The 25,767-nt window shown below is 38.6% G+C and overlaps 1 protein-coding gene across 4 annotated transcripts; it reads right to left on the reverse strand.

Annotated features, from left to right (window-relative positions):
* Positions 1-525: 525 nt before the first annotated feature.
* Positions 526-25,324, reverse strand: UTP25 (UTP25 small subunit processome component). 4 transcript variants are annotated; one of them, XM_081298111.1, is made up of 13 exons: positions 25,128-25,323; positions 24,144-24,183; positions 22,979-23,222; positions 20,267-20,437; positions 17,741-17,829; positions 14,286-14,696; positions 12,263-12,482; positions 10,051-10,253; positions 8,921-9,103; positions 8,684-8,796; positions 7,877-8,122; positions 6,869-6,936; positions 1,293-1,412 (listed from the first exon to the last, which is right to left on the reverse strand). In XM_081298111.1, exons 1-12 carry the CDS (start codon positions 25,232-25,234, stop codon positions 6,870-6,872), a joined length of 2,094 nt encoding a protein of 697 aa, XP_081154237.1. In that variant the 5' UTR covers positions 25,235-25,323; the 3' UTR covers positions 1,293-1,412; position 6,869. The 4 variants fall into 4 exon arrangements, with proteins under 4 accessions (XP_081154238.1, XP_081154236.1, XP_081154235.1 ...); XM_081298110.1 differs by lacking the exon at positions 6,869-6,936 and having other exon boundaries at positions 527-1,412; positions 10,051-10,199; positions 25,128-25,324; XM_081298109.1 differs by lacking the exon at positions 6,869-6,936 and having other exon boundaries at positions 527-1,412.
* Positions 25,325-25,767: the final 443 nt, after the last annotated feature.

Here is a 25,767-nt window from a genome sequence, read left to right on the forward strand (position 1 = left end):
AGGCTGATGGAGGAGAATCTAAAGTTCTAGGTCATCCTGGGAAACTCAGAGATACCCTGTCTCAAGATAAAAAATAAATAAATAAAAACAAAAAGGGCTGGGGTATAACTCATTGGTAGAGGTCTTGCCTGGCACATATAGACTCTGGGTTTGAGAATTTTTCAAAACAGAAATGTTGAGTTGGGTGTGGTGGTGTGCACCTGTAATACCAGCTACTCAGGAGGCTAAGGCAGGAAGATCACAAATTCAAGGCCAGCATGAGCAATTTTGTGAGACTCTGTCTCAAAAAGGGCTGGGGTTAGAGCTCAGTTGTAGAGCACCCCGTTGTTCAATCTCCAGTTCCACAAAACAAACAAACAACAACAACAAACCCAAAAGAAACCCCCCCCCCAATTTTTTTTTTAAAGTACAATTTCCTTTTTCTTTTTACGTGATACAACTCAAAAAATGTCCAAAGACACTGGTGTCAAAGATGGATATTTCAACCTTGAGTTCCAACAAAATAATTTCTTAAGACAGAGTAGGAATTGTTATCTTTATATAATGAGATTTTTAATGTATATTTTAAACTAAATTAAAACATTTACCATTATGAGTTACAAAAAGATCAGTGAGTGAATGTACTTTTCTAGGTTGGATTAAAGTAGAATATTTATAACATTTTTAAAAAGTTTGGCTGGGGAAAATATGTTTTACAAAATCTGTGCCATCTAAAATTAAGATGACATGCAACAGCAAGAAGTATTCCACTTTCTCAACAAATCTTCAGAAGCAATGCTTTCTTTACATGTATGCTTTCCTTTAAGAAAGTGTCAAACAGGCAAATCTGAATCTACCAAGTATAATAAATTAGAGATAAAAATCATAATAAAAGAATGTATGGCTTATAACAAAAAGATTCACAAATTAAAGTTTCAATTTGTGAATTTTTCAGTCTTTCTAGATCCTTCTTGTTCTCCAAAGGCTACCAAAATTTACCAAAATTTGGTTGGCATTTAGCCTTTCAGGAACACATGGCCTGAAAAGAAAGAAGTACCAGACAAGGCTGATGCTGCTTTGTGCTCCTTCCTTCTTATCAATTCCTCCCCTGCAGAAGTAATCAGAAATGGGTGCCACTGGCACAGCATCAGTGCATCATGCCAAATACCATGCTCTGTCCAACCAATTTTCATTTTTCTCCAGTGATAAAGAGGTGAACATTCTTCTTGGATTGTAGCATCTGTGCTGCTCGCTCCACACCAACCACAGCAGCTAACCTCTGGGCATCGTATTTGGAATAGAGGACAGTACAGGTCCATGTGGCTTCTTCTCCTCTGCTGGTGGCTTTCAGCATATTACAGATTTCACTGTAGAAGTGAGGATACGTTGGCAGTTCATAGAATATCAAGTTCCTGATACCTTTTATTGTATACCTATAAGAATGGAAAAGACAGAAGCTCTGTCTATGGAGAAACAATTCACAGAAAAGCTAACTCAGAGCTTTACCTGGGCATAGTTCATTCTTGTTGCTTGATGTTAGAGGGGATAGACAACAGCACAAAGCAGAGCAAAGCTTATTCTATTTGGTTTAAGAGAAAGATAATAAAAGTCCTGAGAAGCCTGTGTTAGAGCCTCATCAAGAAAGTAGACCAGGATTAAAAAATCTGTCACAGAACAGCTAGGGAAGCTGAGGCAGGAGAATTACAGGCTCAAAGTCAGCCCCAGCAACTTAGTGAGGTCCTGAGTAACTCAGTGAGACCCTGTCCCAAAATAAAAAATAAAATAGGCTGGGATGTGGCTCAGTGATTAAGTGCCACTGGGTTCAATCCCTGGTACCTGCCCCACAAAAAAAAAAAAAAAAAATCTGTCACAGAAAATTAAACATTTACAATTTAATATTACCCTTATTATAATCAGGAAAAATGTGATTTGCTTTAATGGAGATGAGGTCAGACCCAGTACATACACTGTACAAATTGTAAATGCATTCCCATTAGTCTATTTCTGTCATCCTGTAGACATGTTAGCTCCATGGCAGATGTCCCAACTTCATCCATTTACAGGATCCTGCCTGAGGACCCATTAGGCATCATGAGAAAGCAATTAGTTTCAACAGCTTACACATTTCCACCTCTTTCCCTGCTGCACAGTGCTGCTCAGTGGTGGTGGGGGATGTAGACCCTAGGGACTCACTGTATGGTTCGAGTCAAGGTCAAATGTTCCCTCTGAGACTCCACAACAAAAGAGTTTATACACTGACAGAATTCTGATTTTTCCTGTTAAGACTGTCTCACACTTGATGATGTTATATTACCTTGAGAATTTTATTTTATTCCTAAGTTTTCCTACTCTTTTTATCTCACAGCTCATTCTAATCTCTCTGGAGATTCTCTTCTTCCCAATTATAATTGTGATCTATTATATGGTTCACCTTTCAACATCACCTTTCCATAAAGAAGGTTTTTGGTTTTGTTTTTTCCCAATACTGGAGAAATACTTCTTCCCACCACTTTAGAGATACAAAATAGAGTGTGGAGGTCTGGTGCCCTGCCTGTGGAGTCTGGAATGAACACTACATGCTAAATCTGAGGAGGACCAGGAGAACCAGTAAACTGCTGCTTCATGCCTTGCAGGCAGTGCCAGTAGGAGCCTGGGTGAAGGGCAAGAATGCAGAGACAGGTCTTCCTCTGGCACAGGAGTACAGAGCTTGATGACACCTGAGAGATCAAGATACTGACAGAAACCCTGTAGCACTCCAGACCCCAAACTAAGCCTTTTGTCTGTTGGAGGAGTCTGAAGACTGAGGTGTACAGAAAGTCACCATGGTAACCATCAAATCCAGAGTACACTGGCAGTACACACCTACGCTAATGGCCTAGTGATGAGTATACCACACTTTTAAGTATTATTACCTCAGGCTCCATATTTAATTGAAAATTACAGAAAACATGAAAGAGCAAGAAAAAGATATTAAAACAATAAAGTTTGGGGGCTGTGGCTGTGGCTCAGTGATAGAACACCTGCCTTGCACATGTGAGGCACTGGGTTTGATCCTCAGTACCACATTAAAAAAAAATAAATAAAGATATTGTGTCCATCTACAATTAAAAAAAGACTTTATTTAAAAAATGAAGTTTTACTTTGACTATAAAGCCACTGGAAATCCTATGGGGTTTTACAGAAATAGGCCAATAGAATAAAATTTTTTGTGTGTGTAAATTTAGTTTTGGGTGGGGGCAGAAAATATAGAGAAGATGAGAACTTGCAAATAAATAGTAATGAACACCAAATTTTTACTTGTGTACTACCTTTGTACTAAATTTTCCTTTCAAAATCTATCCTAAGGAAACAACTAGGTAAGTATACCATCAAAATACATGCATATACATGTTCTTGGCATTCTTGTATATAAAGTCATCCTGAGGTATCTGGATGAGATTGGTTTTAGGACCCCCTCTCAGATACTAAAATCCACACATGCTCAAGTCTCTTATATAAAATGGCATAGTATTTGCATATAACCTATGCCTCCTGTGTACTTTAAATAATCCCTAGATTACTTATAATACTTAATACAATGTAAATGCTGTGTAAGAAGCTATTACACTCTATTGCTTAGGGAACAATGCCAAAGAAAAGTCTGTACAAGTTAAGTGCAGATGCAATTTTTTCTTGGAATATTTTCAACATGCAGTTGGAATGGCACTAACATGTGCCTCTTTATAAGTCGAGGTATGAAGTACACAATATCTCTTATGTAGAATTCTTTCCCCAAAAAAGTTTGAGCTAAAATAGCAGTCCCCAAATTGATACACACTGAAATTACTTGGCATTTTTGTCTTCAGATTTATGTTTGGCACCCACCCTCAGACACTGTGATTCAATCAGTAATGGGATGTAACCTGGGAATTGTAATATAGCAAACCTTGGGAAACACTGATCTAATACAAAAGAAACAATTAGATAAATTCAGATTATGGGATGTTCTATAGGAAACTGGATTGGACTCTCCAAAAATTGTGTTATAAAAATAAATATAGCAAGACAATTTCTCAACTTCAACATTACTGACTTCTGAGCCACAAATTCTTTGCTGTGGGGTTGTCTTGTGCACTGTAGGATGTTTAGGCAGCATCCCTGGTCTCAGCTCAACCTCCAGTTCTAACAACTGAAAAATCTCCAGATACTGACAAATGTTCCTGGGGAGCCAGACTGCCCCTAGTTAAGACTAAGGTAGACAAAAAAACAAGTTGAATGAATATATGATATTTAACTGGATCCTGGATTGTGTGTGGCGGGGAGGACAGGGCAAAGGGGAGGGAAGAGAAAGAGGGGGGCATGGGGTAGGAAAAATGGTGGAATGAGATAGACATCATTACCCTAAGTACATGTATGAAGACAAGAATGGTGTGATGCTACATTGTTTACAATCAGAGAAATGAACAATTGTGCTCTACATGTGTACTATGAATTGAAATGTATTCTGCTCTCATGCATAACAAATTAGAATTAAAAAAGGGTTGCTAAATTAGAAAAAAAATACAGAGATTATTTTGGAGACAACTAGGAAGATTCAAATAACAGATCATGTATTAGATGATACTGTAGTAACATTAAGTAGTGTGATAATGATATTGGAGTAAGATGAAAGAATCTTATTTTTAGGAGCAACATACTAAAATATTTAGGGGAGAAGTATCATGAAACCTTCTGCAACATTCTGCCTCATTTTTTTGACAGTGTCCTGCTATTGATTCAGCCTACACCCTGTACCCAGCTTACAACTTACTTTTAAATGCTTCAGAAAGAAAAAGTAAGAGATAAATAGAGAGAGAGAATATGTGAGAGTGTGATAAAATGATAACAGCTAGTGAGTTCTGAGTGAAAGGGTTTAGAGACACTTATTGTTAGTCTTACAAAATGAAATCTTTCCAAACTAAAAGTTGGGGGAAAGAAGGATATGTGATAAAATTATGTGTATTAACTTAAAAAATACATCCACATCTGCAAATATATATTCCCAAATATTAAAATATTTGAAATTTTTTAAATAAGCACATAAACCACAAAATAAAGGAAATGAATCCCAATGTATACAGTGTGACTGCAATTTTGGTACTTAAAAAATGTAAATATTTCTGTGCCCACATATTTTGTATATTAAAAATAAACAAACAAACCAAACAGGAACAATTTAACCAAAAAACAGTATGTTTACCAGGGAAGTGAGATTGTAGTTGATCACATTTTGCTTTTGTAACCTAGATTTTCCAAGTTTTTACAATTGTGCAATACCCTTGTAATTAGGAAAAAGAAAACCGCTAGGTGTTATATTAAACACACAAACACAACCAAGAAAGCAAATCCCACACAACCAAGAAAGCAAATCCCACACATCCAAGAAAACCTCTTAGTCCCAAATTGCCCACAATAGAGAATAAATATTTCCTGGAAATAGACAATGTGACCATTGTGACCGGACCTTTTCTGAGGGGCAGTTAGTGCTGATTCTTTACTTCCTGAGTATCCCTTTTCCTGGACCCCTTCATCTACCTTTCTCCTGCCTCATAAATGCTTTGAATCTTGAGTGACCTCTACAAATACAGCCTAACCTGACAGGACCTAAAACCAAAGGCATTTCAGATGTCTACTTTACCTGCCAAATGTTAATGAGGCAACCACAATTAACCTGAAAGGCTGATCCCTTTGTATGGCATAGAAAGACCAAGTCTATTACTTCTAGAACCTGGGATTCTCATATAGGGGCAGGAAGTATTCCAGTAGCCTTTCCAAACTCTGTAAATCACAACTTCAAAGTTTCCAACTTCCCTTGGTTGAGAATCTTCCCAGCTGGGGTAACCCACTGTTAATACACAGGAAAAGACCTGTAAACCATGCTTGGCAGGGCAATCACAATCAAATGCCCATCCAATCTGGGGTTTTAGCACCTTTATAGAAAAAAATTCTTCAGGATTAAATTGAATTCTCATTTTCCTAATACTGTCAATTGTCATAGAGAATATAAAACAATTTCAGAGTTGGATAACACAGTTTACATGTACCTCAAGGGCTGGGGATGTGGCTCAGTGGTAGAGCACTTGCTAGCATTTGTGAGGGCTTGAGTTCAATCCCTAGCAACACACACGCACACACACACACACACACACACACACACACACACACACACACGTGCACACACACACACACACACACACACGCGCACACACACACACTTTTTCTAAGGTCAAATACAAAACCAAATCACAAAGGCACTGTAGAACAAAACACCCATCAGCAGTGTGGTGATCTCTCAAGCAAAAAATTCAATAGTTGAAAACCCTGAGATAATTACTGCGTAGAACTCTGAAATACCTTACTGTGTTTCATTCATCTTCAGCACAAGAAACACCCATTAAGTCAGTTCACAGCAAAATACAACTGGCACATACTGAGATTTGTCTTTATGGTGACTTTGGGGGCAACAAGGCTAGTAAATAAACTGTAAGACAAGGAACTGTCCTATCTACAAAGGGCTCCGTTGATTCCATTCCCTGTCCTTGAAAAGTAGCTAAGATATATGAGATCAGTCCTTAGCCCAGCACTTGCTATAGACAATGATTCTAGGAAGATTTCCAATCCACCCACTTCATTTAAAGGGCTATCTTTCTTTTTTCAAGCAATAGAAAGCTAGGGGCTTCTAACACCTAGTGAATATATCTGGCCCCAAATACCTTCCAGCATGAATGGAAACCATAGCTTATTAGAACAAAGCAAATAATGGTACCAACAAGCAGGCATTCATTAACACTCTTTGGCCAAGCAGTCTTATCTGCCAAGAATGGCAGATAAGAAATTTAGTTAATTTTCAACTCTCCACTTAGCAGACTACTTTAAGAGGTCACGTCAGGCCAGCCCTGCTGCACCCAAGCAGGCGACTGGGATTCCTCCCTCACCTTCCTGGAAAAGAGAACATGGCTGGGAGCACCACTGTAACATCAGTATAAAATAAAAGTCATGCAATGCCAAAGGTGCAACATCTAATGTGATCCAAAGCCAAAGCCTAGAAGACTTCTGGTTCATCTGGGATTCTCTGAGAAAATGCATCATTCATTAGATCAGGACTTAAATTCACTGGCTGTTATTATGAAATCAGAAAGAAACAAGTAAGTCAATGCAGTTTCCATCCCTGTTAGTAGAAAATTTTAAAAAGCCTTTGCTATTGTCAGCAGAGAGATTTAGCAAAACAATATAATACCTGAGCTCTGAGGCCACAAAGAGATTGAACTATCTTGAAGAGTCCCAGAAGGCTTAACTAGCCCTCTAATTAGAATTTAAAAAATAGTAACAATGAAAAGGTCAAGCAACATTTTACCTGTCACCTGGTGAGGAATCTAAACAAACACTGAAACCCTTAAAAAATTCAACTCTAAATCCTTTTCTTTTTTTTCCTCCTTCCAATACCAAGGGGCCCACCGTTCTGGAAGGTGAAGAAGTTACCAAATCCACATCTCCTCAGGATCACTACAACTTTCTGAACATGAGACAGTGCTCAGCTTACATTTCTCTTGACTACAAAGCCCTCAATGCTTCTGTCTGTACTGCAGTGACAGGTCCCTGCCCTGCCTGTATTTACCTGAGTAGTTCCTGAAGAGTGCAACCAGAGATGCATTTCAGATTTACATACAGGTTACATTCTTGTCCCTATAACCTTTCCAACAATGCCCATTTTGGGGAGGAAACCAAGCAAACAACCAACCTACCAAGATGAGTCTGTCCAGCCCCCAAATCCTTTGGCTTCTCTGTAAGAATGCAAAGCCTACCATGTGCTGGGAAGCAGTCTATGATCTGCACTGCATCTCTTCTTCAGAAAGGAGGTGAAAACTGGGCACTACTTTACCTTTTGTAGAAATGGAAGCGTTCCGTGAGGAGCAGAAACTGTTTCTCTCCTTTAAGGAAGAAGTGTCTGGCTCTGGAGACACCAGATTTCTGTGTGTACTCGCAGATATGGGTGAAGTTCAGTTCCTCCTTCTTGAAATAATTTCGAAGACGCACAAAGTCAAAGTAGGACGGGACATAGATGAGTGTGTGTGACATGACTGCGTCACGGTACTGAGGCAAAATCTTGTTTACAAAAAAGCTAAACCTGATTTGGAAAGGCAAAAGGCAAAGTTAATTGTCTAGAGTTGATCCAATAGTATCCACTAACTGTGTGACTCCAGGCAAATCACAATTTCATGTTAAGAGATTAGTTCTTCAGAGGGCAATATGATTTATCTCCTCTCAGAGAGATTATATGAGGATATAATTGTTGATATGCACATTTAAAAAAGTATCAATAGTATTTATCATAAAAAAAATATGCAATGCCATTATTTTCCAGAGAATTATTCTAGGAAATATATACCATACCATAGCATTCATTCATTCATTCATTAAATAATCACTGAACTTCTCCTATATGCTAAGCACCATTCTGGTAATTAAATACAATGAGGAAAATTTTACACAAAAGAAAAACAGTTCTAGCTCTAAAGGTTTGACAATGAAATCGCTGACATTGGATAACTTGCAGGATTGAGTTTAATTGTCTCATTAAATTTGGTAGACAGTAATCCACAAAAGCAACACTGAATCCAATTCTAACTCTGTAAGCCAAAGTTAAGTCTATGTGGCCCCCAAGGGCCCAAAAGGAGGGATGGGTTACCTGGAATCAATCACTGAAGCTAGGTTTTCAGCTTCCATCCTCTGGAAGACATGTGGGAGCTGTACCAGCACATGGCTAATGGAGCCTGTCAGTGGAACATTCCTCACGGCCACCTGCCAGCAGTTAACAAAACCTTTAGGAGGTAAGGCATGCCCTGTTGACCAAATCATCTTCTGTTGTATGATCCAATAATAAACAGTGCTTCATGAAGATCCAGAGAAAATGGAGAGAACCTACCTGTCCTTGTAAATTGACACAGTACTTATTGAACACTGAGTTGATCTGGGCATCCTGCAGGGCTCCAAACAGCAGTGTCTGGCGATAGTACTTGGACCAATTATTGAGGCTCCACATTCGCACTCGAGAAAAGTCGACTCCATGAGAGTCCAAGGGCAGTAAGTTCATATGGTTCATCAAATGCTTTGAGCAAAAATAATGCTACCATTAATGTCTACTGAGCACTTACTTGTTGGTCAGAGCTTAGCAGTCTACAAGTATATCATCTCTCTTAATCTCATAGAGGATGTACTATTATCTTCCAAATTACAGTAAGAAAACTTTGGCATAGAGGATAAGTGACTTACCCATCATCAGCCAAATACCCCCAATATTGAAACTGGCCGCCTCCTGAACTTTTAAACATAAAAGATCAAAATGGTATCTATTCCTTTAAGAATAGGAACATTCCTTAAAAGGAACTTCTGAAAATGCCACTCTGATTACTCTTCTATGGGCCCCTCACTTCTTGTGAGCTGCATGTTCTGGAGTTATAGGAAAAGTGAAGTCCCATCTGCCTTAAATAACCAAACCTACAGTTCTATGATAAGGATATCCCAAAGAACAGTTTTTCAACCCTATAATAACAATGCTGCAGAGCATGTGAAGAGGAGCAAAAAATTATAGCATAAACAGAGTAGGGGGATAAAGTCTTCCTATAAAACAAGATCCCACATTAAGAAATCTTAGGCAATGTTTTCCCATCTCCACTGAAGACCAAAGAGAATGAGCATAAACTGAATGAGGACTTATTAGGTAAGACATTCCTAGTGAGGCTTCTCATCTATTTATTTATGCATGCACACATGCATCCATCCATCCACTGGCAGAAAGAAACCTTTAAAAGGAAGAAATCTTTTCTGTAGATTTGAAAATATTGACAGGAATATTTACCCTCTAGATAGTTTAATTGTTGAATCATTTCTGGGTAGAAGGAAGAAAAGACTTTTTCTCAAACTGGAAAATGTGGAGTATTTCCCTGTCTTCAAACAGAGTTTTGATCTGGACTTACACCTTTTAAGACTTAAGCCACCAAACTTCTTGTCTCTAAATAAGAATGTTGTCCCTCTATATGTGAATGACCACATTACCAAGACATGTTCCCAGTTCTGCATGAGGTAAATGTCAGCTTGATCAATGATGAGAAGCTCAATAGAAGACAAAAAGTCAAAATCTCTCTTCTTCTCTCCTTCTCCACCAATAATAGTCCTCAAGCCCAGAGGGGAGGCAATGAGGATGTCTGAGGAGTAAAAGGGGGCATAGAGTCGGATGCTTCTCTGAAGTATTGCCACTCCTACACAAAACCAAGTACAGATTGGCATGTTAGTAGCTTACAAGCTAGTACCTTCTGCCCTTTTAAAGTATCCTCCTCTTTTACACTTGCCACATTTCTCTGTTCCTCTTATCATATACTTGTGCTCAAAGTGCTTTTTTCTTTTGCAGTACTGGAGATTGAACTCGGGGGTGTTCTACCTCTGAGCTATGTTCCCAGACTTTTTTATTTTTCACTTTTGAAACAGGGTCTTGCTAAGTTGCCCAAGCTGGTCTGAAACTTATAATCCTCCTGCCTCAGCCTCATGATTATAGGCATGCACCACCATGAGTGATTCAAAATGCTTTAATTGTTACCAAATAAAGATGATGATAACCCCTCCTGTGTCTACAATCCTTTCAGAAAGCTCCCACTCTCATTTTCTTTCCCCCACCGTCAAACTTCTCCAGACAGTCTTCTCTTCATTCGAGCCTCCCATTTACTTCTCAATCCACTGGCATCTGGCCTCTGATTCTCAGGACTCCACGGAAATGACTCCTGCTGAAGTCCCCAACAGTGCTCAGTTACCAGTTCAAAGACCCCTCTTTAGAGTTTCTGGTCAAGAATAATTATGTGCATACTAAACATATCCTCCCTGAAATAGTACTTTCTTTTCTAGTAGTTTTCATAACTTCAACACTTAATTCTGATTATCACTACCCTGATCCTTGTCCATTTTTCCATATCCAAATGCTTCTTCTTCCACAGACCCTTGGCTGGATTCACCTGTCAATTCTACCCACACTCTAATAAAGCTTTTGATAAATATATTCAATAACCATGATTCTAATAGTACCTTCACATAAACCACATTTCCTCCTTTCAGATCAACATGCCAACTGCCTGCTAGACATCTGTACATTTCAAATGAGAGAATGACTTATCCCCTTGCACTTTACATTGCATATATACTAAAGCCTGTGTGAATCCTAGGCTGTTTCAGGCTTTGGCACCCAAATACCTCTGCACAGACAGTTTCCTATCTGAAACATTTTCCTCCATTCCAACTGCTATACCCCTCCGCTACCCCTGCAATAGGCTAAATTTCACTCAGTTTTCAACCTAACAGAAATAGCAGCAATGCTAGGATGGCTTACATAACCACCCATCCATATCTAGGGAAAGGGTTGGCTTTAAATGGTCCCAGAATACCCACTGCATACTTCTCATCCTATATTGTTTGTTTTCCCTTTAGGCAGGACTTCCTTGGCAGAAGGAACCATAACTTTTATTTCTATATCCCCAGGTTCTTACTGGTACCTGGCATGCTATAGATACTCAGTAAATGTTTGTGAATACACGTGACTAATGCGTATTTTTACAGGAACTTTATCAAGGTACAATCAACCAAGTAAATGAAAGCTGGATGAAAAACAAGCAAAATGCTGGGTGTGTGGCCTATAATCCCAGTGGCTCAGGAGACTGAGGCAGGAGGATCATAAGTTTGAGGTCAGCCTCAGCAATATAGCAAAGCCCTAAGCAGCTTCACAAGTTCCTGTCTCAAAATAAAAAAGAGCTGGGGATGTGGCTCAATGGTAAAGCGCTCTGGGGTTCAATCCCTTGTTTTAAAAAAAAAAAAAAGTGAAAAACTGGATGGGAGTTAAATTACATCAGGAGATTATTAGGAATGGGTGATATATACTGTACACAGTAGACAGGATGGAAATCCATCCTTCTGCACAGAGGCTCAGATCTATCTACCTCCCCTATCATTTTCAACTTCCCTAAGAATCCTTTGTAGCCCCTGACTATGTGCTACCAGCTACAGGTAGACTGAGTCATTTGTTATAAATGTGCACGTGGCTTCAGAGACTCCATTTACCACATTAGCCAAGACAACACCCTGCCCTGGCAAACAAGATATCTAATGCACACTGATTCTATTAAAAGCAGAGTCAGTGACCCATTGGGAGAGCACTAATTTCCAACTTTCTAGCCTCTAGCTATAGCTTAGGTCCCATGGTATCCTAGGCTTGACAAGGAGAAATTACCAATCCTGAAGTGGTCATCGATGTTGCCCATAAACACAGCTTCATAATCCTCAGGCCTCTTCAGGTTGGGGGGTCTCTCCTCAGGATCTGATCCATATTCTCCCTGAAACCTCTTTTTGTTGCTCACAATGATTTTCTTCTTGCTGTCACCCTCGAGGAGGCTGATGAAAAGCTGCACTACCCGCAAAGCAGCTTCCCGGAATGGCACCAGTATCAGTACCTGTGTGTGGGGAGGGAAATGACAGCAGTGGTGGGGACAAAAGAAAGGAATAATAGCTCAGGTGAACTCGCTGAGGAAGAGGAGTTCAAAAGCCTGCACACAGCAGTGGCCCCTGACTATATCTACATCACCCACTTTGCATAGGACATGGTTTGGTACTAGAAGCTGAACATCTTTTGTAGCTATAGCACAGGACATTAGTCCAATGAGTCCATGGAACACATACCTCAAACAGATTTTGAGAAATACTTTTAGCATAAAAAGACAATGCCTATAATAGATGTATTCACTAGCAAAAACTCAAAAACATAAATACACAATGACTTTGAGAAGGAGTAGTGTTATACATTTTTCTTTGTCCCAGAACTCAGTATAGTATTTTTATCCAGGAGACCCATTCAATAAGTAAATGCTGAATAAATAGAGAAGAAATAAAGAAGGAAAAGGATTAACACGTTATTACTTTTCTAGTACATTCCCTAGTATATTTTTCTTGATAAAGCATTTCTGAAATAAGACTATAATTCAATGGGAAAAATAGGAGTTGGTTTCTAAACTTTTTGAAAAAAATGCTTCAAGTTACTGTTGAGAACAAAGAAGACATTTATTAAATGGTTAATTTCTAATTATCCTTTTGTAAATGATATAATAATTAATGAATGCAAACCCAGTCAAATTAGGCAATTCACCAAATTATAAATATGTTTTATGGGTAATTCGTTTCTTATTCTTTTATGCAATGCTAAATTCAAACAGATAACCTTATAATCCTGAGGTTTAAGACTCTGAGGCAGCTTCCTAGAACAGCATCCAGGTACGTCAAAGGAATGCAGTGATTCAGTACACAAATGATGAACCAAGATTAAGAGGGCTGAGTTATTATCCAGCTGGGACACTATGGAAGTGGCTCAGATTTGGTTTCCCCAGCTAGCAAACAAGGGAGTTTGACTAAAAAATCTCTAGGAGCCACATCAGTATCAATATCCTAGAACCCAATTAAGCTCAATGCAAAATCTAAAAAGATAAGCCTTTTTCAATATGGAGAGACACAGGCTAAAGGGTTGAGGGGGACAAAGCCTTAGCTCCATAACATGAAAAGTATAGACAGAATTAAGAAGTGCCTTTCCTATTAAAGTCTCACATCCAATGGAACTTAAGACTTAGCAGCACAAATAAATGTAGTCATAACTTTAAGTAGCACTAACTTTAGAGCAGTGAAAATGGATTTTTGTTTTCAATGATTTACATATTCATGCTGCTTAGTAAAAAGAATCCTCAATTCCAATCCCATCTCTGCTACTCTTTCTCTGGTTCTCTTTAACAAGTTCCTCTATAAATATTACATATTCATGCTGCTTAGTGAGAAGAATCCTCAATTCCAATCCCATCTCTGCTACTCTTTCCCTGGTTCTCTTTAACAAGTTCCTCTATAAATATGGGTCTCTGACCCTAGCTATGTTATACAGGGATTGGGTAAAAGGTTCATTAAGGTCCCATCCAACTCTAAAAACCACAAGGAAGAGATTTATAATGTAGTGTTCTTTGTGTATGCTCTGGGTTTGTCTTTCAGAAGTGTATCCTGAAGTATACCCTTTTTATAGTTTTCACTGTCAGAAATAGTCCACTGTGCTGTCTATAGCACTGCTCTGATATTATCTGGCCCACTTAATATGCTCATTTTGGGGTACATTCATTATTCCAGTCAATTATTAAAACACTCAAGTACAAGCTAAGTGCCAGACACCTATATGACAGTACCTTGAAGATTCCTTTTTAAGGGCAAAATTTCCTGTTGTCACTCACCTTGGGCCTCGTTAGCCCTTGGTCCCTGAAGTCATCATCATCACCCACCCCAAGTTTCTGGCTTCGGCGTCTGCTATTGTTGCCAAGCACCTGGGCATTGGCTTTAAGGACATGATTTATCACATGCAGGCAGTATACATGACGGATTTCTTCCCCATTCTTCAGGGCAGTCCTTTCCGGGTAGAATAGGTCCCGGTAGGAATTCATAATTAAGAAGAGCTCTTTCTGGAGGGGAGTGAAGGAACTATTTGATTTTGGAGGTCCAGATAAGAACTGGCTGTTGGTTTTGGTCCAAGTGGATTCCAAAGGCTTCTGGAGATGAACTGACTTTAAGTCAATATCCTTTGGAGGCTTAAATGTTTCCAACTTTTGAAACTTGGATGAAAAGACAATCTGGCCCAGGATGGGCCACTAGGGGAAAGACAGATCAAGAGCTAAGTTAGAAATCAATAATAACACTCGGCATTTAGTAAGTACTTTATAATATACCAAGAACTTTCAGTATTTATAGATCATCTTATTCAATCCTCACACAACCCCCCACAGAGGAGATGCAATAATACTCATATTACAGTGTAAGAAATGTTGAGGCTCACACACAGATAGTAGAATCCATACAAAGTTTACACAACAGGGAATGAAACAGAGGGCTAGTGCTCAAGGCTTCTGACTTCAAATCTGAGCTCTTCACTCTACCAGGGTTTCCCATACTGTTCTGTGGAACACATTTGGGGAAGAGTCAAAAAAGGGGCTCTGTGGTCAAATAACTTTGGTAAATATCACAAAATCTAATTCCCTTCAAGATTCACAATGTACATTAGATCCTAAAGGTTATGGAAAGTCTTAAAACAAGAACTCTTAAGTTGTTTAACCCAGAGTCTTCCAAATTTATTTGAAAACAAAATGATGTTTTCTTTATTTTTTCTCCTTTTTCTTTGTCTTTTATTTGAGATATACCTGTTAGAATCCTAAGGAATATAATTTTGTGGGACATGAAGCAAATTTGCTGGTCTAAAAATAGATTACTACAGCATGATTCCATTTAACATTTTTGAAATAACAAAATTACAGGAATGGAGATCAGATTAGTGGTTACCAGTGGACAGGAATGCAGAGTGCAAAGGGAGGTAGATGTGGTTATAAGAGAGCAACAGGAACCCACCCACAATGCTATGAATGTTCTGCATTTTGACTGTGATAGTAGCTACAGGATCCCACAATGACAAAACTGTATAGATCTAAACATACAGAGCTAAACAGGAGTACAACTGGAGAAATCTGAATAAGATACATAGATGGCATCAATGCCAATTTCCTTGTTGTGATACTGTAGTTCTGATAGATAATAACATTGGAGGAAGCTGAGTAAAGGGCACAATAGGTCTCTGCATGACTTCTTATACCTGCATGTGTAGCTTTAATTAAAACCTCAATAAAAACTTGTATTAAAAAAAGAATAAACAACTCTCATGAACAATATCAGTGGTAAAAACAAAATAAACTCTGCCCAACATGTGAACAATTTACTTGTGAACTATCCCAGATATCTCAAACAAGGGAAAAATAGGGGTATAAGATGAGCATCCCTACTCCAAAAATCTGAAATGCTACAAAATTCAAATCTTTAAAAAGTTTCAAATTTTGATCTCTCACCCTGCACAAAAATCAACTCAAAATGGATCAAAGACTTAGACACTAGAACAGAGACCCTGTGCCTAACAGAAGAAAAAGTAGGTCCAAATCTTCATCTGTTGGCCTAGGACCTGACTTCCTTAACAAGTCTCCTAAAGGGTAAGAAGTAAAATTAAAAAAATCAGTAAATGGGATGGATTCAAACTAAAAAGCTTCTCAGCAAAGGAAATAATCAATAATGTGATGAGAGAGCCTACAGAATGGGAAAAAAATCCTTACCACATGCATCTCAGATAGAGTATCAATTTCCAAGATATAAAGAACTCAAAAAACTTAACACCAAAAAACCAAATAACCCAATCAATAAATGGGCTAAGGAACAGAACAGATACTTCACAGAAGAAATATAATCAATCAACAAACGTGAGAAAACGTTCATCATCTCTAGCAAATTAGAGAAATGCAAATCAAAACTATTCTAAGATTTTATCTCACTCCGGTCAGAATGGCAATTATCAAGAGTACAAGGAATAAGTGTTGGCGAGAATATGGGGGAAAAGGTACACTCATACATTACTGGTTGGACTGCAAATTGGTGCAACCACTATAGAAAGCAGTATGGAGATATCTCAGAAAAGTTGGAATGGAACCACCATTTGACCCAGCTATCCCACTCTTTGGTTTATACCCAAAGGATTTAAAATCAGCATACTGCAGTGACACAGCAGTATGTTGTTTATACATATCAATGTTTATAGCAGCCCAATTCACAATAGCTAAACTATGGAACCAACCTAGAGGCCCTTCAACAGATGAATGGATAAAGAAAATGTGGTACATATACACAAAGAAATATTACTCAGCCTTAAATAAGAATGGAATTATGGCATTTTCAGGTAAATGAATGGAACTGAAGAATATCATGCTAAATGAAATAAGCCAATCCCCCCAAATCAAAAGCAGAATGTTTTCTCTGACAAGTGGATGCTGATCCATAGTTGGGGGTGGGAGGTGGGGTAGGGAAGAATAAAAGAACTTTGGTTTGTGTAGAGGGGAGTGAGGGGAGGGGTGGGGCTGTGGGGATGGGAAAGATAGCAGAATGAGACAGATATTATTACCCTATGTATGAGCACATTACTGGAGTGACTCTGCACCATGTACAACCAGAGGAATGACAAGTTATGCTCCATTTGTGTACAATATGTCAAAATGCATTCCACTGTCATGTATAGCTAATTAGAACAATTTTTTTTTTTAAAGTTCAAAAAAAAAGTTTCAAATTTTGGAATATGTTGGACTTCAGATTTTCTCATTAGAGATATCAATTGGTAATGTCTATGCAAATATTTCCAAATCTGAAAAAGCCCAAAATTTGAAATACGCCTTGTCCCAAACATTTCAGATAAGGGGATTCAGCTTATATCTACTATTATTACTCAGTAAACTAAATTACATTATTTTTGGGTGGCATCACTCTCTCCCTCTAACCTGAGATCAGTAAAGTGGAAAGAGGAAGATTAAATTGCCATAGGATATGTGACAACCCTCCTTGCAGATTCTGGTCTAAATCCTGGAGCACCTGTCTCCAAGGCATCTCTTTCATATCATTGTATTATAACAGTATTCCCACTCCCACTTTCCAGTACTTCTTCTAGCTATACCTGTGTCCCCCTAAGCTGTTCCAGCCTTCCAATGTCCTACTTCCCTAACAAACCATGTACTATTTGGTATATACCATATATTCTAGGAACCCTCTAAATCAAAGACCTCTGTTTATTTAGAGCTTTCTTCATTCATGACTGGGATTACCAAACAACACTTACTTTTAGCTGATGGGTAGTTTTGGGATTTGTGGCAACAGCCTGAATTTCTTTTTCTTTCAGTTCTTTGTTCACATGTTGTACAAATGGATCTAATTCAGAATAAAGAATATTGATACATTTAGCACAAATGGCAGGGGTTTTCTGGGCTTCCCCTATGAATGATATGCTGATTTTCATGATGCCCACTCATCCCTTTTTCCAGCTGCTTTCCCCATTCCCTATCCCCATCCAGAGCCTAAGAGTTCCTGAGAGGTTTATCTCCTAAAGAGGTTCTTTAATCATATTATTTCCAGCTCAAAAACCTTTGAAGAAACTTTCTGGCCTAAAATTTAGAGCATTATACTCTATCCCTCCAACCTGCTTCTTCAGTAATTTCTATTTGGCCCTAAAATTCTTTTGTCTCTGTGTTTTTCCTTCCTTTAACTAAGAATTCTAGCCTCTCCTTCATCTTATATTTTTTTATATTCAAAAAGTATCAATGCGGGGCTGGGGTTGTGGCTCAGTGGTAGAGTGCTTGCCTAGCATGCATGAGGCACTGGGTTCGAGTCTCAGCACCACATACAAATAAATAAAATAAAGATCCATCAACAACTTAAAAAATTTTTTAAAAAGTATCAATACAATATTACCTTGACTCAAATATTTCCCAAGGGCTCACAAAGTATTGGCTCCACTAAGCGGCTGTCCTAGGTTCACTACTGACAGTTATCCCTCTCTCCACTGAAGTCCCCTACCACACACCTCACCTCTCCCAATACATGTTATGTGCATTTAGTAGAGAACAAGATCCCTGAAGAAAGGTTCCATGTCAGATTGATCTTATATTGAAATACACATAAAAGCTCTACATAAAATGAGCAAATGATCCAAATGATAGTACTACATTTTGAATAATCTTTAGTGCTTTGAAGTGCTGACTACACAACGTTCTCTCCCAGTCTGCTCATTAAGAAATGAAACATTTAGGGCTGGGGATGTGGCTCAAGTGGTAAAGTGCTCACCTGGCATGCGCGGGGCGCTGGGTTCAATCCTCAGCACCACATAAAAATAAAATAAAGATGTTGTGTCCACCGAAAACTAAAAAATAAATATTAAAAAAATTCTCTCTCTCTCTTTAAAAAAAAAAAGAAAGAAAGAAAGAAAGAAATGAAACATTTAGCCAGGTGTAGTGGCACCTGCCTGTAATCCTGGCAACTGGGAGGCTGAAACAAGTTTGAAGCCAGCTTCAGAAACTTAGTGAGGCCATAAGAAACTTAGTAAGACACTGTCTCAAAAAAATAAAAAGGTCTGGGTATGTGGTTTAGTGGTTAAGCACCCCTGAGTTCAATTCCTAAACACCCCCAACCCCCCAAAAAAGGAACATTAAAACTTAAATGACTCATTTAAGGATCCAAATGAGAAAACTTCAAATAAAATACAACTTGTATTAAATGCCTAAGATAATAGTGAACAATACTACGTAAGAATTCTATGTGCTAATAAAAGTATCCAGAAAAACTTAGGACAGTTAGGTTTCCTAATGTTTCCTCCCGGGTTTCTAAATTTTGTTGGTTTAGAATGTTTGGAGTTTGTGCTAAAATTCTACCTGTTATTTTTCTTTCTCTTGCATAATGGCAAACACAACTAAATGAGCAAATGAGGGGTAAAATTTCAGTTAATGGTAAAGCTAGATTGAGGAAGGGCACTGGGAGTAGGAAAGGCAGTCAGAACACAGAATGACACCAACCTAACTTGCTCACCCAGGCACAGACTGAAAAAAGACCTGTTGAGAGAGACCTGCCTAAGCCTGCCACAGAACATCCTGTCCAACTGAATGTTGGTCACAGAAATAATTAAGAAACTGAGGAAGATGAGTGAGACAAAAAGGAGTTTAAGCTTTAGAGGTCCTCCTTGGTAAAAAGGACCATCCAGATTGGCCACTTCTGGGTCTCACAAATCTGAAAATTTAGTGCTACCAGGAAGAATAAGTAAGGTATAGAAAGAAAAATGGGAAGTACTTTCTCATTTTATTTTTTCTTTTTTTCCTGCTTAGGAAGAAAATCAGTAGTATTTCTCTAATTCTAAATCCAGAAATGTGAGGCCTGGGGAATTGGCCTTCTCTACTACCATTCTTTTTTTTTTTTTTTTTAAGAGAGAGTGAGAGAGGAGAGAGAGGGGAGAGAGAGAGAATTTTTAATATTTATTTTTTAGTTCTCGGCAGACACAACATCTTTGTTGGTATGTGGTGCTGAGGATCGAACCCGGGCCGCACGCATGCGAGGCGAGCGTGCTACCGCTTGAGCCACATCCCCAACCCCTCTACTACCATTCTTAAGCTGTTCATGCTCCTAAACATCTCTATGCCCCAAAACCAACTACTGAAAAACACAAAATATCTTGAGAAGTAATTTTTCCCAGCTCTAGATTTAATCACTAAATTATATGTTTTTATTATTGTTAGTTCCAGTATAAGGAGACAAAGCATGTATTAGTGTCTAACCCCACCAAGCACCTGGTGAATTCCGACAATACATATTGTGCTCTGACCTTGTGATACTTTCGGGGAACAGTTGTCTCCACTTTCCTCTTCCAGAAAATTGGTTTCCAGGCTGAACAGTGACTCATGTTTGGCATCTGTGAACTCCTCAGGGGATTTGTCTGATGTGCCAGGTGGCTCATCCCCATCTTGTCCCTCAGGGTCAGCAGATAAGGTCACATCTGTAATTTTGAAAAATATTTTATTATATTATTTACTCATAAATATAATAATATTTTTGTTGAAAAATACAAATTCTTTAGCTTATATCAACATTGATGTTCACTGCTATTCTGTACTTTTAGGTGGAAGACATAGATTTCAAAATTAAGGCTGATTGTTGACCTAGTATAATGTTTAATTTGGTCAACTTAGCTGGGCCTCAATGCTTAGATATCTGATTAAACATTATTTGGGATATTTCTGTAAAGGTGTTTTAGATGAAATTTACTTAAATTGGTACACTCTGGATGACCTGGCCTTATCCAAATTGTTGAAGGAAGGCCTGAATAGAACAAAAGAAAGGGTCAATATCCTATAATCAAGAGGGAAACTTTTTCTAGTAAACTGCCTTTGCATTTTAACTCCAACAAAGGCTCTTCCTGAATCTCCTGATTGCCTTTGGAGCTGAACTGCAACTCTCTCCCTCCTGAGTCTCAAGCCTGTCAGCATCCTCCATCAGATATTCTGCATTTGCCTCATGACCACATGAGCCAAACTCCTTAAAATATATCTCGTTCTATATAAACACATCTGATTAGTTCTGTTTCTCTGAGAACTCTGATTTCCAGTTCTAGGAAATTACTCTGCAATGGTACACCAAGAAGTACATGAAAGGATTTTCAAAGCAGCACTAATTATGGTAAGAAAAAACTAGGAAAAAAATGACATGTCTATAAATGGAATGTTAAATAAATTACCACAAATCATTTACAATGAGCATGATAGTTATAAGTTAAAGTGAATCCAGTTACATTACAGACATAGGAAAAAGCCTATAGCAAATTATCAAAGAAAAAAATAAGTTATAAATATGTATGAGACCACTGTACATATACATACAGATATAAGTACATACTTGAACTCGTACACATATCAATAAAAACACTGTCTTGCCGGGCGTGGTGGCACATGCCTATAATCCCAGCAGCTCAGGAGGCTGAGATAGGAGGATTGTGAGTTCAAAGCCAGCCTCAGCAATGGTGAGACCCTGTCTCTCTAAAAAAAAAAAAAAAATACAAAATAGGGCTGGGGATATGGCTCAGTGGTTGAGTGCCCCTGAGTTCAATCCCCAATACCAAAAAAGCCCAAACAAACAACAAAAAAACATGGTCTGAAAAGTTCTAGATACAATATTAAAGGTGCTTATTTCTGGGTGGTAAAGATAGAGGGTAACCATACTCTACCCTCTTAAAATTTCACAGTAGATATGCTTTATGTTTCATTAAAAGGAAAAAAAATTCATAAAAACCAACAAACAAAAAATCCAAACTAAAACTCCATAAACTCTAAATCTCAGGTAATAAATTTTTATCCCAGTAAAGTTGATTAGTTAAAATACTAACAATGATATGTGACACCTTAAAGTACAGGAAAAAGTCGGCATTAAGATAGTAAGATGTGAAATCACCTGGATATGTTCAAGAATGAAATACTGCTCCAGCACCAAAAAGGAATGAACAAGTAAGATGTGAACATGAATGCATCACAATAATGTGAGCAGCAAAAGATGGACACAAAAGGGTTCAGAGTGCAAGATCCAATTTATACAAATTTCTAAAACAGATAAAATAATCTATAATGATAGAAATCAGGCCACTGGCTGCCTGATGTCAAAGGAGGGAAACTGATGACAAAAAGACAAAATGGAACTTTTTGGAGGTAATGGAAATATTCCATATCTTGATTTGTGGTGGCGATATTTATTCACTCATCAAAACTCATTTAAATTGGGCACATTTTTCTGTATGTAAAACACACCCCTAATGAAATTGATTTTAAAGTTAAAGAAAAACATCACTGAGAAGTCTGAGTGATGTCGGGCAGTGGTACACACTTACAATCCCAGAAACTGAGGAGGTTGAGGCAGGAGGATGGCAAATTTGAGGCTAGCCTGGACAACTTGGTGAAATCCTGTCTCAAAAAAAAAAAAAAAAAAAAAAAAAAAAAAGAAAGAAAGAAAAAGGAAAAAAAAAAAAGACTGTGGATATAGCTCAGTGGTAAAGTATCCTTGGGTTCAACTCCCAGAATTAAAAAAAAAAAAGCCTGAGTGAGATGGAGTCCCTTTGGGATTTCAATTCCAGTTCTTCCCTTAAGTCTTCCCTAATTTATCCTGTCAGTATACAACGGTACAATCACTCTGTCTCTATTCAACATCTTATGCTTGAAAAATTTTGTGCATTTTTGTCTTTCATCAAATTTGACCTCTCTACGGAAGGAACAGTAATCTCTTCAAAAAACTGAGAAGTCATAATAAAAAATTATACTCTTCCTTGGTGTCAGGGAATGTTTCAATTGCATGACAAAGTCCCTGATATAGTAGCAAAATGATATTTCTGCATTTTTCTGGCAAGGGAGCCCTGGGCTTCCATCAGATTCTCAATATATAGTCAAACCCCACAAGATTAAATCTCTGCTCATGCCCAACTTACTCCATACAGGAGGGAACTGTGCCCAATCTGCACCATCTGGCAAGGATAACGAGTCAACACCAAAACACTTACTCTCCTGCATCTTAGTAGATGCTGTTGCAGTTTCTTCTTCCACACTGACATCATCATCAGCACTTTCATTGTTCATTTCTGCATCATCTACAACACTGTCTTCCTCCTCCTCTTCCTCCTCCTCTTCTTCCTCTTCTTCCTCAGAAACATTCTTTAATGAAGCGAGTAGTTTGTGGTACCCAGAAACTTGTTCTGGTTCACTTTCTGACTCACTTTCTGAATTTGAACCATCTGAACTCTCCGACTAAAAGGAAAATGGGAACTTTAAGAACAAAAATTGTATTTTTCTCATGGTCACCCTAAGACTATTATCAAGTCAACAGGTTCAGACTTCCTTAAATGAAAACAAACTTTGCTACATCTACGCAATTTCATCTATTCAATCAAGTTCAGTGCCAAATTTACTTAAGACAGGAAAACTAACTTGGAGTTTATAAGCTCTTCTATTCTCTGAACACTAATGCTCCACATGGTTAGAAAACTGACTTTTAAAAAACAGAACTTAGGCATGGTGGCAGACACCTTTAATCTCAGTTCCTCAGGAGACTGAGGCAGGAGATCATACATTTGAAGACAGCTTGGGCTCCCCAGCTTGGGCTGGGGAGACTCTATGTCAAATATAAAATTAAAAGGGCCAGGGATGCAGTCAGTGATAGAGTGCTTGCCTAGCATGAATAGGACCCTGGGTTCAATCCCCAGTAAGACAATAAGCAAACAAACAACCCCCACAGAACTATAGTTTATAATGAGACTGAATTTATGTCCCAGACATTAGTCTACATGTTAAAAGGACCAACAGGAAAATTATAAAACAACAAAGAATGTAGTATCTTTGAGTTTGTTGTAATAAAGGAACATTGTTCATTTGCACTCTATTTGTAACTTCTTTTATGCTAAGCAAAAAAGGATGCATTAAAACACTCTCTGATAAACTTCTTTACTAGGGTCTAACAGGCTATCATCAAGGGACAGTCTCAAATTCTGGCTTCTGTACAAATTATCACAATAGAATTTTTAAGGTCATTTACATTAAAAAAACTAAGCAATATTACTAAAATAGTAGCTTACATCTTCACTGAAGAGAACAGAAATGTAATAAAACCTTATTTTTATATATATATAATCTTAAAGAACTAACTATTATAAAGAAGGTATAAAGCATTACCAGTTGACAAATCTGTGGTTTGGCTTCCTTTCCAGAAACCCTGAGAAGAAACAGGGAATGTTAAACTCTACTAGTTTGTAATAATTACAAAAATGTCTTATAATTTTAAATGAAAAGGACAGAATACCATCAAAAGTACATTATAACCCAATGTGGTAGCTCATGCTTGTAATCCAGCCACTCAGGAGGCTTATACAGGAGGATCATAAGTTCAAGGTCTGCCTCAGCAATTTAGTGAGGCCTTGAGCAACTTTGCAAAACTCCTTCTCAAAAAATTTAAAAGGGCCTGGAGATGCAGCTCAGTGGAAAAAGTGCCCGTGGTAAAAATGTCCCTGGATTCAATTTGCACTAAAAAAAAAAAAAAAAATTGTAAAACCTGCATACTCACTTGGACAAGAATTACAAGACTATGACAAACCTGTAACTGGCAAATGAGAAGTTTAATGACATGACATGTCAAAAACGAGTCACATAGTAACTGGCTCTCACCAAAAGGATACAACTTAGCAGAAAAAAGCCTCGAGGTTCACCTTTTCCAAGCAAGTTTCTTAATTAGAATGTACTTCTAACTACAGATATAGCAGCCCAACGTGGTCGATAAGCCCTAAGACAACCTATCCGGGCATTTCCAGAGGACCCACAATCACCGATACAGCTGCTCCCTTACGGTAATTGGATATGTGAGTACTGTCAAAAGCCCCAACCAATTATTTAAACATACACCTTAGAAGAGCTCTGCCCACACAGAATGAGTGTCGTTCAGTCTAGTTTCGGACTCAACAAAAACTAGAAGACGCGTGAAGACCCCTGTCTCCCAGAGTGATGCCTCCAGAATCCTCCCCAGCTGAACACTGGGGGAGCCGGGGAAGTGTGGGGAAAGGACCGAACAGCTAATCCTGGGACCTGCGGACCCAATCTGGGAAATGCCGGCTCACACCGAGAACAGACGACAGCAGAGCTGGCCCCAGGCAAGCTCCTCCGGACCTGTCATAGAAGGGATGCTCCTCGCCGAAATCTCTCAGGTGCTTCTTCTGTTTTTTCGTCAGGTTACTGAGTAGCTGGCTCTGGCTCCTGCTCCCGCGTTTGCCCATTTCTCCCGCCTCAGTCAAGTTTTCACCAGGAAATTGTCACATCAACACAAGCACGTGGGCTCGCCCACGGCGCTTTACGGCGGAAGCACGGTGCCATAAAGCAGATCCGCCTTACGTCGCGCTTGTACGACAGGCGCTAGAAGTTCCGGGTCCAGATCCCGCCCTCTGCCGACGTTCTTTGGAAGAAGGTACCCGCGAGCCGGTTGCGTTCTCTGAACCGCAGAACTTTGACAGCGCAGGCCTAGGGACTTCCTGGGGTAGATAATAGGTCTGGGTAGAGGCTGGGAATTTGCTTTGTGCTTCTGTGTTGGTTGTGGGAAGCAGCCAGAGTAAATGGGTAGTAGCAGAAACGGTTGAATGCAGTGACTTTAATATTGTACTATGTTAAAAACTACCAGTTTTTAAGGTTGCTGTCACATCTTACTTCATCGTCACAGTCTTGTTAATAAGCCTGATGTGCAGATGAGGAAATTGATGTAAGCATGAAAAGGTTACCCACTAGCAAGAGATGAGATGAAAAACCTAACTTTGTC

The sequence above is a fragment of the Spermophilus citellus genome, assembly GCF_964194105.1.
Source record: "Spermophilus citellus genome assembly, chromosome: 6".
NCBI classification, from domain to species: domain Eukaryota; kingdom Metazoa; phylum Chordata; class Mammalia; order Rodentia; family Sciuridae; genus Spermophilus; species Spermophilus citellus.

Excerpts from the sequence above, each read along its gene's own strand:
- UTP25 (XM_081298109.1), bottom strand. The coding sequence starts at position 25,234 with ATGGGCAAACGCGGGAGCAGGAGCCAGAGCCAGCTACTCAGTAACCTG. Across the intron at positions 17,830-20,266 it reads TTCCCCGAAAGTATCACAAG|ATCCATTTGTACAACATGTG; the intron begins GTCAGAGCACAA and ends ATTCTGAATTAG. Across the intron at positions 8,123-8,683 it reads GCTTCAGTGATTGATTCCAG|GTTTAGCTTTTTTGTAAACA; the intron begins GTAACCCATCCC and ends TTTCCAAATCAG.